Raw genomic sequence first — 14623 nt, 5'->3', positions numbered from 1 at the left:
TCTTCAAAATTCCACAGAAACATACTTCCTTCTTACCGGATTCTCTTTTATAATAATAATAATAATAATAATAATAATAATAATAATAATAATAATAATAATAATAATAATAATAAACTATATAGGGAAACACGTATATTGCAAAAGGAAGCGCAGTATTTTCTTGTGATCTAAGTGAGCATCCTGTGGTGCACTGGTTAGCATGATTAGCTGCTACCCCCGGAGGCCCGCGTTCGATTCCCGGCTCTGCCACGAAATCCGAAAAGTGGTACCAGGGCTGGAACGGGGTCCACTCAGCCTCGGAAGGTCAACTGAGTAGAGGGGGGTTCGATTCCCACCTCAGCCATCCTCGAAGTGGTTTCCCGTGGTTTCCCACTTCTCATCCAGGCAAATGCCGGGATGGTACCTAACTTAAGGCCTCGGACGCTTCCTTCCCACTTCTTTGTCTATCCCCTCCAATCACCCCCACACACACACACACACACACACACAATGCCCTTGTTCAGCATAGCAGGTGAGGCAGCCTGGGCGAGGTACTGGTCTTCCTCCCCAGCTGTTTCCCCGACCCAAAGTTTTTCACGCTCCAGGACACTGCCTCTGAGGCGGTAGAGGTGAGATCCGAGGGAAAAACCAACCCTAGAGAGTACACAGATGAAGGAAAAAAAAAGAAAGATAAGTGAGCACCCTGAATAGGACTGGCGTTATCACTTGAAAGAAGGAATTCTCGAACTAAAAAGACTAGGGTCTCCCTTTATACTTCCAGTAATATGGGAATGCAAAATGAACATGCCTGAGAAATAGGGCAAATAATATGGATTTAGGATTTTCCTCATGCTCACCTCCGTACTTGTACTGTCAATTTCATCATCTCTCGTCCAATCACAATTTCGGAACACGGTCAAAAACTGATACAATCTTATCGATACCACCTCATCGCACCACAAGATATACAAACTCATTATTTTGCTGTTTCTTCAGCACGGCAGTGTCTCTGTCAGAGGGGCTCATCATATGCTAGTTTCAGGCAACGTTGTCACCAATATCTACTATGTAATAGATGAAGTTGTTGTTTTTCCATATGTTATGTTAATATTGTCGATTTTTCGCTATTTGCTTTACGTCGCACCGACACACATAGGTCTTATGGCGACGATGGGATAGGGAAGTCCTAGGAGTGGGAAAGAAGCGGCCGTGGCCTTAATTAAGGTACAGCCTCAGCATTTGCCTGGTGTGAAAATGGTAAACCACGGAAAACCTCTTTAGGGCTGCCGACAGAGGGATTCGAACCCACTCTCTCCCGGATGCAAGCTCACAGCTGCGCGACTCTAACCGCACGGCCAACTCGCCCGGTAATATTGTAGATTAGACCTTTCTTCAAGCTAAACACTATATAAACAAACTGTTATTATTAAGGATAAAACTCACGTACCTATAAGCTTTAATTCGGTAGATAGTGGGTTCGATTCACACTGTTAGCAGCCCTGAAGATAGTTTTCGGTGATTTCCCATTTTCACACCTTAATTAAGGCCACAGACGCTTCCTTCCCACTCCTAGCCATTTACTATCCCATCGTCCCCCATAAGACCTTTTTGTGTCAGTGCGACGTAAAGCAAATCATAAAAGTAAGAATAAAAATTAAAAATCTATTAAATAAGCTAACATTTTTTGAATACTATAGTCATGTTATCTTCTTCTTTATCCCTTTACCCTCCAGGGTCGGTTTTTCCCTCGGACTCGGCGAGGGATCAGGGGCTGCCTGGCCGAGGCGGTAAAGGCGTGCTCGGCTCGCCCGGAAGGACGGGGGTTCGATTCCCCGTCAGGAAGTCGTAAAATTTAAGAAACGAGATTTCCACTTCGGGAGGTGCATATGGCCCTGAGGTTCACTCAGCCCACACCAAAAATGAGTACCAGGTTAATTCCTGGGGGCAAAGGCGGCCGGGCGTAGAGCTAACCACTCTACCCCATCAAGTGCCGAGGTTACGGATAGTGGAAGCCTTTACCTTCCACTCCTCCAAGGGCCTTCATGGCCTGTACGGATGTGACTGCTTTTTTTTTTTTTTTTTTGCAGCGAGGGATCCCACCTCTACTGCCTGAAAGGCAGTGTCCTGGAGCTTCAGACTCTGGGTCGGGGATACAACTGGGGAGAATGACCAGTACCTCGCCCAGGCGGCCTCACCTACTATGCTGAACAGGGGCCTTGTGGGGGAGATGAGAATATTGGAAGGTATAGACAAGGAAGAGGGAAGGAATCGTCCGTGGCCTTATGTTAGGTTCCATCCCGGCATTTGCCTGGAGGAGAAGTTGGATGGCTGAGGTGGGAATAGAACCGACCTCTACTCAGTTGACCTTCCGAGGCTGAGTGGACCCCGTTCCAGCCTTCGTACCACTTTTCAAATTTCGTGGCAGAGCCGGGAATCGAACGCGGGCCTCCGGGGATGGCAGCTACTCACACTGACCACTACACCACAGAGGCGGACTAGTCATTTTATAATTGTGTAAATCATCCTCATCATAATTTATTTCTTATTGTCATTATTATGCTGTATTGTTTAGTAGCTCTAAGTGCGATTCGTTGGCTGAATGGTCAGCGTAGTGGCCTTCAGTTCAGAGTGTCCCGGGCTCGATTCCCGGTCCGGTCGGGGATTTTAATAGTTTCTGATTAATTCTTCTTGCTCGGGGACTGGGTGTTTGTATCCGTCCCAACACTCTCCTCTTCATATTCACACAACACAACACACTACACTACCAACCACCACAGAAACACGCAATAGTGATTACATCCCTCCATATAGGGTTGGCGTCAGGAAGGGCATCCGGCCATAAAACAGGGCCAAATCCACATGTGCGACACAGTTCGCACCCGCGACCCCACAGGTGTGAGAAAAAGAAGAATTGTTTAGTAGCTGTAACATGTTTCAGTTGTAGTCTATTTTAATTCTATTCTAAAGATAAACAATACAGTGTCTCTAACTATATAAATTGAGAGTATGAATTAACTTGGATGGTGAACTCAAACGAGAACATAGGAGATGTACACATATACAGTAGTAGGGATACTTGCCTCACACCCAGGTCGGCGACTGCAATGACAGGGTAGCACACAGATATTCTGATACAGAAGCCTGCTACCAATAGGTGTTACGTCACAAGTGTGGTGCTATATCCAATACCACGGTTATCACTCTCCGCGTGTAATTCCTATACCGCTGAAATATTTATCATAAAGTGACGAGGGGATGCAATAATAGGGTTATAGATTGGAGAAACGTTATCAAAATTACTTATACACAAATAATATATGTGCACTGGCTTTCTGAGCCAAAATTGGCAGGTTCGATCCTGGCTCAGTCCGGTGGTATTTGAAAGTGCTCAAATACGTCAACCGCATGTCGGTATATTTACCGGCACGTAAAAGAACTCCCGTAGGACAAAATTCCGGCACCTCGGCGTCTCCGAAAACTGTACAAGAAGTCAGTCGGACGTAAAAGCAATAATAAATAAATAAATAATATATGCAGTCAAGGTATATTGCGCACTATAAGAATGTTCGAATTTGGCCACTTCACCTGAATTGTGTGATAATGACCTGACGAATTACTGCACCTGAAATGCCATTATTTTACGCTTGTTTGAGCACAGAGAGTTGCTCATTATTTCTGAATAATTATTTCCAAAAATATTTCCCAAAATATGACTGACCTTACAGACAAGTCATTAACTACCACTCACTCACTCACTCACTCACTCACTCTCTTATGTAATAACAATGAGCAATTTCTTAAATTTACATTTTTTTAAATTTTAAAGATTTATAAAACCATCACGAAAGGGGCAAAAGATCCACATAGGTCGACGCCCCGAACAAATAGCTTTTTAAATATTTCAAAAACCATCACTATGATTTGCGCTACTTAAAAAGCATCTTCACGATCAGATATAAATGTCTGAAGTAACGCAGATAAGTAAGTAAAGTAAGTAAGTAAGGTGAGGTAGTGTCAAAATACTTTAAATTGTCAACTGAATGTATGACCAAAAATTTAATTCGTCTGGTGGTACTTTCCTTCTGAACACATACTGAGCTCAATCAGTTCTTTTAAGAACTTCAGCTTTAAATGAATGACAGTGGGGGATCATAATCAGGATTTAGTAACGCACTAATACAATCATCTTAAGTTGAGTGAGTACAAATACTTAACTCGCTAATTTTATTTAATGATGTAGAAGAGTACTGAAATCATTCAAATGGCTTCATAAACATTCAAGTGTTGAACATGTGGCACGTAGCAGGTAGAAGGTATCTTGCAACCATTCAGGCATACTTGTATACCTAAATTTTTGAAAATTGTTTCGGACATGCTGAGAGTTGGAATGTCTACGGTTTGAAGTTTGTAAAAGAAGACGGAGAAAACGCAAAAACACAAATTTTCCGTGAAAATTCGAATAAGTTTTTATATCTTAACTTACCCAACAATTTTTTTTAATTTAATATTTTCTTCTTCATACCATGCCTTGAAGTTCAATCCATCCTTCTGCAACATATCCTATCTCATTTCTCCTGGCAATTTTCTTTTAGCAATGGTTGGTTGTGACATGTATGAAGCGCCATAGGAAATATTGTTGGGAGGGATTTACTCTTGGAACGGTTAAAACATAACCGTCTGGTCTTTTTGCATTGTCCACCAGAATAACATACACAAGAAAGAAAAACCGGAGAGTACATAGTGTTTATTTTTAATGGTTTCATCTATGTTCGAATTATGTCAGTAGCTTTACCCATATTAGATTTTTCATCTTACATGTGCAATTCATAATTATTTACCATTAATAATAATAATTTCTTGTGACTATTTCTAGCCGGGTGTAGCCCTTGTAAGGCAGACCTTCCGACTGGTCACAACTTGCGTAAATAATGTATATACTGTATAGTGTAGATATTTTCATGTAATACTTGCTTTTTCCTTTTTGATTTTTATGTATGTTCTTCCATTTGTTATACTTCATATGCAAATTTGTCAAGTGATTCATTCATTTGTTCATGTACATTTTTCATATTCAGTACATAGCCTACATTCAGTATCTCTTTCTTGTATATATTGGTACCTCTGACACGAATAAATAAATAAATAAATACATGAATAAATAAATAAATAACTGCCCATAATACTGTATGCTAAGTTTGCGGGGTAAATGGGTGATAATAGCTTCGTTTTGGTACACCAACGAAGAAAGTTGGTTTGCACCTAGCCTTATGGCGCAGCAAAGAGCAATGGGGGAGAAGCTGCACTGATTTATGGCGTCCGGCACCCTAATCGCCGCAAACGTCATCATTAGACCTTCGTGTCCATTGGCAGATGACTGCGTGAAGAAAGACTGAAGAAAACCCTCATGTGATTTTAGTACGCACATTTCAGCGTCGGTTTCGTGTCAATATTTGGGCCGGCATTATTGGTGACTATTTACTTGGCCTGTATGTCCTACCTATGTGCTACCGTTTCTCAGTAAAATCACTGCCTGAATTATTCGAAGATGTTCCTCTGGGTATTCGGCACCGAAGGTGGCTGTGTCATACTGGCGCACCACCTCATTTCACTCGCCGTGTCGCGCAGCACTTAAATGATCATTATCCAGGGAGATGGGTAGGCCGTGGTGGGCCAGTTAAATGGTCTCCGCACTCAGCTTTACTTATTTCATCAAGATCGAATTAGAAGGGTGAAGTTTTAAAGATATACTGTAATCAAACCATTGGGCGTATTGTTTCTTCCGTTCAGTATTCCATTCCTTTAAAATGTTGTGAGTGAAGGAATGCATGATCTGTGGCGGCAGCGATGCATCTTCGCGCATGTTGAATAATAAAGAACATTACTGAGGCAAACACACGAGACGAGAAACGATCGGGTGCATTCCTTGACTGACAAGTGTGTCTTTATTACTGTGTGTGCAATTACAGCTCCTTAATAAACAAACTGAGGATATTGCCTGCGCGCGTCGAAGGAAAACTGTGCATTCATGCGGAGCATTATCTCTATCACTCCATCATACACCCCACTTCCCCTCCCTTCCCTTAAGCACAGCATGAGGCAGCGCTTTGCGTTCTGCCACGGCAGATACGGCGAGTTCGTGAATCTGAATCGTGCGCCCGGAAGTAACCCCATTTTCTGGAATATAAATATTTTTCCGCCAACCCGATCGCGCCATCGTTCTTTATATAAAACGAAGAGCATCCCTGATTTTTGTCGGTATAATTTAGATACACCCTGTAGAGTTGTAATGCAGTTTCGGGATTTTTTTTCTTTTTGCTATTTGTTTTACGTCCCACTGACACAGATAGGTTTTATGGCGACAATGGGATAGGAAAGGCCTAGGAATGGGAAGGAAGCGACCGTGGCCTTAATTAAGGTACAGCCCCAGCATTTGCCTGGTGTGAAAATGAGAAACCACAGAAAACCATCTTCAAGGCTGTCGACAGTGGGGTTCGAACCCACCATCTCCCGAATGCAAGCTTATAGCTACGTGAGTTTTATCCTTAATAATAACAGTTAGTTTATATTGTGTTTAGCTTGAAAAAGGTCTAATCTACAATATTAACATTACATATGAAAAACAACAACTTCATCTATTACATAGTTTCAGGATTGTAAGCGTCTGCAGGAGGACCTGGAGTCCTAGGCAATGTTGTGAGATGGACAGCGGTAAATGGGATGAAAAGTCAAGTTGTAAGTTTCACCAAGAGGAAATGTCCCCTCAGTGTTAATCACCGAGTTGCCTAACGTTTCTGTCTAATAACACGTATCTCTCTGGTGTCTGTCTTTGTAATTAACTGGGGCTAGCATTTAGAAGTAAGTAGCCATGATATATATCTTTCTGTACTAGTTAGTTACCATCCCAGCATTCGCCTGGAGTTGAATGGAAGCTAAAGAAAACCACTTCCATAATGGCCGAATGTGCGATTTAAACCCGCTTCTCCAGTACATTATGGCAGGTTACTCGAGGGTACCTCATTGGGACACTGTGAGCACCTAGGTGTTAATATAAGGAATGGTCTTCATTGGGGTAATCATATAAACGAGGTTGTTAAGAAAGGTTACAGATCTCTTCACATGGTTATGAGTGTATTTAGGAGTTTTAGCAAGGATGGAAAGGGGAGGGCGTATAAGTCTCTGGTAAGGCCCCCGTCAGAGTATGGTTCCAGCGGATGGGACCCACACCAGAAGTACTTGATACGAGAAGTGGAAAGATCCAAAGGGAAGCAGTACGTTTTTTTCTGGGTGATTTCTGAGAAAGAAGTAGAAGACTTGGAAGTAAGGAGACGAGGTGTTAGACTATGTGGTATGTTTCGAGCTGTCAGTGAAGAGTTGACGTGAAATGATATTAGTAGACGAATGAGCTTGAGCGAAGCTTTTAAAAGTAGGAAATATCATAATATGAAGATAAAGTTGAATTCAAGAGGACAAATTGAGACAAATATTAATTTATAAGATGAGGAGTAAGGGACTGGAATAAATTATCAAGGGAAATGTTCGATAAATGTCCATGTTCTTTGAAAACGTTTAAGAAAAGGCTAGGAAAACAATTGATAGGGGAGCTGGCACCTGGGCGATAACCCTAAATACAGATCACTGGTGATTGATTGTATGATGAGATACACTTCTCATACTACCTACACCGAGTTTAATGTTTATTTGCACACGAATGTTGACAAACTTTGGGACACGCCTGTCAGGCACCGTAGGCCCAAAAAACGAAGTTTATCAGTTTATTGGTGATGATTATAGATTTAAACAAATTTTGCGGGATAATTGCCTGTTACTCATTTACTGCATTTCAGGACAAGTGGATTGTTGTTTCCTAACGTTTCTGTCTAATAACACGTATCTCTCTGGTGTCTGCCTTTGTAATTAATTGGGGCTAGCATTTAGAAGTAAGTAGCCATGATTTATATCTTTCTGTACTAGTTAGTTACCATCCCAGCATTCGCCTGGAGTTGAATGGAAGCTAAAGAAAACCACTTCCGTAACGGCCGAATGTGCGATTTAAACCCCGCTTCTCCAGTACATTATGGAAGGCTACTCGAGGTTGAGTATATCACGTTTTAGTTCATCAAACCAGTCTTCAATTCGTTGCAAATACACGAATCGAACTTCAGCCAGCTGGACGGGAATCTACTATGCAGCTGGCTAACGTGTTAGATTAAGTAGTTATTGAGTAATCTGGGGGCGGGGGAGGGGGCTAGGACATCACTATCATCAGCTTACGGTACTTTGTATGAGTGAAGTCTGAGAACAGGGCAGCTGCGGGTTGTAGGTCACTTACCAATCCAGCATTCGCCTGGAATTATAATGGAAATATATCTCTAGGATGGCCGAGAGAGAAATTTTAACCTAATTCTCTGCTCAAGCTGTGTTCTTGAGGGCTTCAGTAATGCAGCGGAGTGATCTAAAATAAAGGAGAAAGAGCGAGGGAATAGCCTGTCCCTGATAAACTCATTCAGATTCAACTCCTTGATAGCCTTGAGTAGAAAACATGAAAGGACTTATATACAACGGATTTGCAATTTTAGCGGGCATCCTTAGTGTGGTGTCCTTGAAATTTTCCACAGTCGTTCTAAGAAATGTTTAGATGGCACTTTACACAAAGTTCAACAATGATGTTATTGGATTTACGTCCTACCACCTATTTTTGCAGTTTACAGAGGTGCCGGTATTTTGCTCTGCAGGAGTTCGTTTCGGTGCCGGTAAATCTACAGACACGAAGCTGACGTACTTCATCACCTTCAAATACCACCGGACTGAGCTGGCATCGAACCCTCCAATTTGGGCTCAGTGGGCCAATGCTCTGTCATCTGAGCCGCGTAACCCGGTATTAGAAGTTCAGTGCTACTCTTCTCTGTCGAGGCTCTAATTATGTTAAGGCATACATCAGTATCGGCGATTAAGGGGGACGATAGGGGGGGCACTTTGTGGAGAAAACATTACATTTTTATTCCATTTTAGCCGGCTGAAACTAGGAATTACAATAATTATTTTTAAAAAGCAATCTGTATAAGCCCTGTTGTCTCATAAACTAATTCCTTTATTTTTTATTATTAACAAAATTATTAGCGGAAATCTTCTTAATCTGTTTACCCTCCAGGGTTGGTTTTTCCCTCGGACTCAGCGAGGGACCCCACCCCAAGGGCAGTGTCCTGGAGCGTGAGACTTTCGGTCAGGGGATACAACTAGGGAGGAGGACCAGTACATCGCCCAGGCGGCCTCACCTGCTATGCTGAACAGGGGCCTTGTGAGGGGATGGGATGATGAGAAGGGATAGACAAGGACGTGGGAAGGAAGCGGCCTTGACCTTAAGTTAGGTACCATCCCGGCATTTGCCTGGAGGAGAAGTGGGATGGCTGAGGTGGGAATCGAACCCACCTCTACTCAGTTGACCTCCCGAGGCTGAGTGGACTCCGTTCCAGCCCTCGTACCACTTTTCAAATTTCGTGGCAGAGCCGGGAATGGAACCCGGGCCTCTGGGAGTGGCAGCTATCACGCTAACCAGTACACCACAGAGGCGGACATTAGCGGAAATATGCACAAAATGTTGTTCGTCGCGGCTAACAGATTTGTATAGCGCCACAGCCAGTAGTAGAGACTTTGCACGTGCAGTGATGATGAAGGGTAGCCGGGGTATATTTTTCTAAGGTCATGGATACTGAGGTATGATTCACCCGCTTGCCGCGCGCATTCGTCAGTCTGGCAGTCTCTTTAGTGTCTGTCTCTTACTGTGTAGTCAAATACTAAATTATTTTTAATAGTATAATCACGCCGTACTTCTATTTAATTGTAATACATGTGTAATATTGTTATTTGGTGAAAGTTTTATTGTATTGTACTGAATCAAATACCACACTTAAGTTAGTGAACTGTCAACCTTTACCTTTCTATCGAATTTGCTAATTTTGTAGATTTTTTTTAAAAAAATGCATATATCCCGCCGCCATCCCCATCACGACGCTATAGCCTACAAACCCGCGTATTTTTTTGTTATTTGTACATCCCCACACACACACGCGCACTTCTAATTACCAAACGCCGCTACTGGCATACATGCCAATAACATAGATTATTAGCAAGAATTCATTCGCAACGTTGGATCTCAATCGGATGCAACAGTGATTGCACCAACCAGGATGTGCGATGGAGCCTACGATTATCGCGGGCAGTACAGTGAGTACATTCAGAAGGTTGACTCATTCATTCATTCATTTCACGTTTACACTGTAGCACTCAATCGACAGTTGACAGCAGTTGTACAGGAATACAATTGACGTATTTTAAAAAATACTCTTAGATAGCAGGTAGCATTTCGAGCTCTAATAAAGAGTCGCATCACCAACAAAAGTTTACTGGCCTTTCGACAGCTGACGAGGACCAGTGCACAAATACTTAACCTTGGTGTGGTACCCTTCGTGAAACAACTGAAGTACAGTCTGGTCATGAGCAATTCAGAACTGATACGCAACCAGGGTGCGAAATCAGAAAGAGATTTGGGGGGGGGGGGCAAAAAGATCACAAGGCTTAACTAGTAGTGTTTATTTCAGAGAGTACCCGGTGGGGGGAGGGCGAATATAATTCACCTGTAAGTAAATTACCTACTCCCCCAGAATAACATACATTTTAAATCTTTTTGTTTGAATTCTGTTGCTATAACAAGAATGATAAACATTGGAAAATTATTCCTATTATATCTATATTATGTGTATTGGTTGCCGATGTTTTTATGAAAATAAGCGTAATAAACACATTATTTTCAGCAATATATGGGTTCTAGATTTTCCTCATTATTTTATAATAAAATAATCCCCCCCACCCGGACAATTTTAGTGGAGAGGAACCTTTGAGATAAAATCATCGGTGGGGGAAAACCCTCCCCCCGTGAATTCGTACCCTGTACGCAACTATAAGAAACTCAGTGCTTAATTTCAAATAGTTATCTAGTACAATATAAAAGGAGACTGGTGGTGGTCCACGGCTGAAACTCCACCACTCAGAGTTTATTCTTGTATCATTTTCTATAAATTCGTATACAAACGTGTAACGACTAGATTATTGGACCGTTTTTAAAACAACCAAAAATATATACATTTCAGAACCAGCCCACTCAAGCTCTACACCATGACGGAGTTTGACTGCTGTTGAAAACAAATACAACACAGTATCAGTTATGAGTTTTCTTCTTATGCATTGTACCGCTGTAACTGACCCAGCACCATTCAATCAGTTCTAAACCTTGTAAGATTTTCGAAAGATAATATTAAAATACCTATTATGCTATTATGACAATATCTCGAAACAGAGATAAAGAGACAGTTCAAGATGTTTTGGTGCAAGGGAACGAAAGACGCCCCTCGAAACAAACCAAACGCCGGATGTGACGAACTGTACGACAGTCTCTTTGTTTCCCTTCAGACAAGCAACCAAAAAGAACACATCACATGTGTCTTATTCAAGTAGCAGGAACAACTTTCCGCGGATGGACGCCATGAACCATAACCAGACTCTCAGAAATGGAACGAGCTGTGCTGCATACTGTTAACAAAATGTTCATTCGTACATACTTGTTCAGCGAAGAGCGAGACCTGACAACATTCACTTGAATACAACGTTCGAGCAGTTAAGAATAATAAAGGACACAATGCAGCTAACAAGCTTGGTATTTGTAGGAGCCTATTCGAGATTGTTACCGCACGCCACACGTGGTCAATGACAGTACATAGATTACATTTCAATTGTAAATACAGAAGCATTGAGTAATTTTAAAAACGGAATGCGACTCCTGTCTCTTACCTGGGCAGAAGCCTGAAGACATGCTGCACTGGTACAGACGGGAAACTGCTGAGAGTGTGGAGTTCGAGGCCAGGACGCTCCTAGCGAGATGATTACAATCAAGCAAATTAGTAAAAGTGCAAGGATTATTCCTGCGACGATTAGTCCAACGTGAGATAATCCTGTTTTCTTCCGCAGCTTGTCTTCAAATCCAGAGCTAAATCTCTGTGGCCTGTCAGATCCATTCTTGTTCAAACTATCACTCGAAGAGGACAATTTCTTTTTGTTGTCAACTTCGTCGTACACTGGTTTAAGAATATTTGGTCGATTATTGTGGGGAAGACATGGGTCTTTTTCTCCTGAAGATGAACATTCATCGGGTGATTCTGGCTTCGAATCACGACCCCCATTGACTAGAGGTATTTCCTTTTCTTTCTCCATCGTAACTGTTTCGGGTATCTCTCAAATGCAAACAGCAATCTTATCACAACACAACACTAAAATCCGTAAATGTATTCTTCCGTACACTAAAAGTACCGTACTCTCTAACACACATTATATGAAACCATCCAGAAATAAACTGTCACCTCTAGTGCTGAAGTAATTACGTTCACACTGTATGAACACAAATTCGAACTGTATTTACCCGCAAAACACCACTGATAAACACAACAGTAGCGTGTAAACTGCGCGCATACGATACAACCACTTGCTCCGGCAACAGCCGATCACCGTTTAACTAGCAACCAGCTTGCACCATCACACCACGCTGTCTCGGCTTGTTTGCCTGCTTACGAGGCTCGCCGCTAGGGGACACTCAGTACACAACCAAAAAAAAAGGCTGAAATAAAAAAAGGGCACCCTTCTGTTTTTCATTTAATGAATACCACGATCGATAACGATTTACACAGGGCATAGTGCGTATGTTGCCATTATTATCAGGTAACATTTTATTTTTTCCGAAGGAGCAGGACTGCAAAGAGTAGCCTCCCATGTGTGATCGGCTGATCGGACACCAGACGGTTAGGAATTGAGGCGGTCTGGTGGTAACGATGGTTGGAATGACCAGGGCGTGATTATCTGTGATGAAAATCAATTTCACCTTGTTACTCACTAAGAACCAGCCGGCCTGAATGGGTCAGACGGTTGAGGCGCTGGCATTCTGACCCCAACTTGGCAGCTTCGATCCTGGCTCAGTCCGGTGGTATTTGAAGGTGGTCAAATACGTCAGCCTCGTGTCGGTAGATTTACTGGCACGCAAAAGAATTCCTGCGGGACTAAATTCCCGCACATCGGCGTCTCCGAAAACCGTAAAAGTAGTTAGTGAGACATAAAGCCAGTAATATTATTAATCAGCAATGGAACCTCCTGTTTTGCGCGGTATTCGAACCACAGGGACGTGATGTATGATTGGATATCTTCATATTAACCCTTAGGGATGACACTGACACAGAATTATTTGATGAGATAATCAGCTATGTGGGGAACGAGGAACGGTACAGAAAGGAACGTGACTATAGCGGGTTTAACGTCGCACTTACACATCGAAGGTAGCGGCCGGGCCTTAATAATTAAGGTATAGCCTGGTGTGAAATAGGAAAATCACGGAAAACCATGTTCAGGGCTGCCGGCGGTGTGGGATTCGAACCCACCTTCCCCGAATGCAAGCTCACATCTACGCGATCCTAACCTCATGGCCAGTTCGCTCGGTCGGGTGGTCTTAATTTACCAAATGTTACCTAGGAAGGTAATGCGAATGACAGAAAGCATGACCAACAAATGGTAAATATATTAATCTGGGAAAAATAACTAAATCAGAAAGTAATGGAATCAGCTAGAGGGAAGGATTATCTAAACGTGGTACTCATCAAATCATATGTCCGACTCGTTGGCTGAACGGTCAGCGTACTGGCCTTCGGTTCAGAGGGTCCCGGGTTCGATTCCCGGCCGGGTCGGGGATTTTAACCTTAATTGGTTAATTCCAATGGCACGGGGGCTGGGTGTATGTGTTGTCTTCATCATCATTTCATCCTCATCACGACGCGCAGGCCGCCTGCGGACGTCAAATAGAAAGACCTGCACCTGGCGAGCCGAACCCGTTCTGGGATATCCCGGCACTAAAATCCATACGACATTTCATTTCATCAAATCATATGAGTTCTACAGAGAAACTGAAGTGATAGATGGTATACGTGATCATGAAGCTATTTTAGTCGCAGTTAAAAATAAATGTGATCGAAAGGAAAGTTGTTCAAATAGGAATATTTACCGCATGGATGAGTTTTTGAAGAAATAATTATGGAAAATGGTAAATAAAATGTAAACAGGCTATGGGATTGATTGAAATCAATTGTTGAGGAGTGTGAAAACAGGTATGTTCCTTTAACACTATAAAACCAAACCCCATGGCACTACAGCCCTTGAAGGACCTTGGCCTACCAAGCGACCGCTGCTCAGTCCGAAGGCCTGCACGACGAATCCCCTCGGCCGTTATTCTTGGCTTTCTAGTCCGGGGCCGCTATCTCACCGTCAGATAGCTCCTCAATTCTAATCACGTAGGCTGAGTGGACCTCGAACCAGCCCTCAGGTACAGGTAAAAATCCCTGACCTGGCCGGGAATCGAACCCGGGGCCTCCGGGTAAGAGGCAAACACGCTACCCCTACACTACAGGGCCGGCCCTTTAACACTATGCCTGCAGAGAAATAAAGAGATAGTTACAAAACGAAACAACAGTTAAACACTAGAAATACAGCTGGAATGGATACGATTTCTGCGAATATACAAAAGGCAACGGGTTGTGATAAAGTACCATATCAGAAG

At 42.6% G+C, this 14623-nt stretch overlaps 1 protein-coding gene across 1 annotated transcript in view; it reads right to left on the bottom strand.

The window, feature by feature from the left end:
- Positions 1 to 12526, bottom strand: part of LOC136863150 (endothelin-converting enzyme 2) — a 539501-nt gene extending 526975 nt beyond the window's left edge. The window contains exon 1 of the mRNA XM_067139494.2: positions 11824 to 12526. Coding sequence (XP_066995595.1) covers positions 11824 to 12243 — 420 coding nt within the window. The 5' untranslated portion in view covers positions 12244 to 12526. The remainder of the gene's footprint in view (positions 1 to 11823) is intronic.
- Positions 12527 to 14623: the final 2097 nt, after the last annotated feature.

Source organism: Anabrus simplex, chromosome 2 (genome assembly GCF_040414725.1).
Source record: "Anabrus simplex isolate iqAnaSimp1 chromosome 2, ASM4041472v1, whole genome shotgun sequence".
In the NCBI taxonomy this organism is placed as follows: Eukaryota; Metazoa; Arthropoda; class Insecta; order Orthoptera; family Tettigoniidae; genus Anabrus; species Anabrus simplex.
This window is presented reverse-complemented; position numbering and strand designations above follow the sequence as displayed.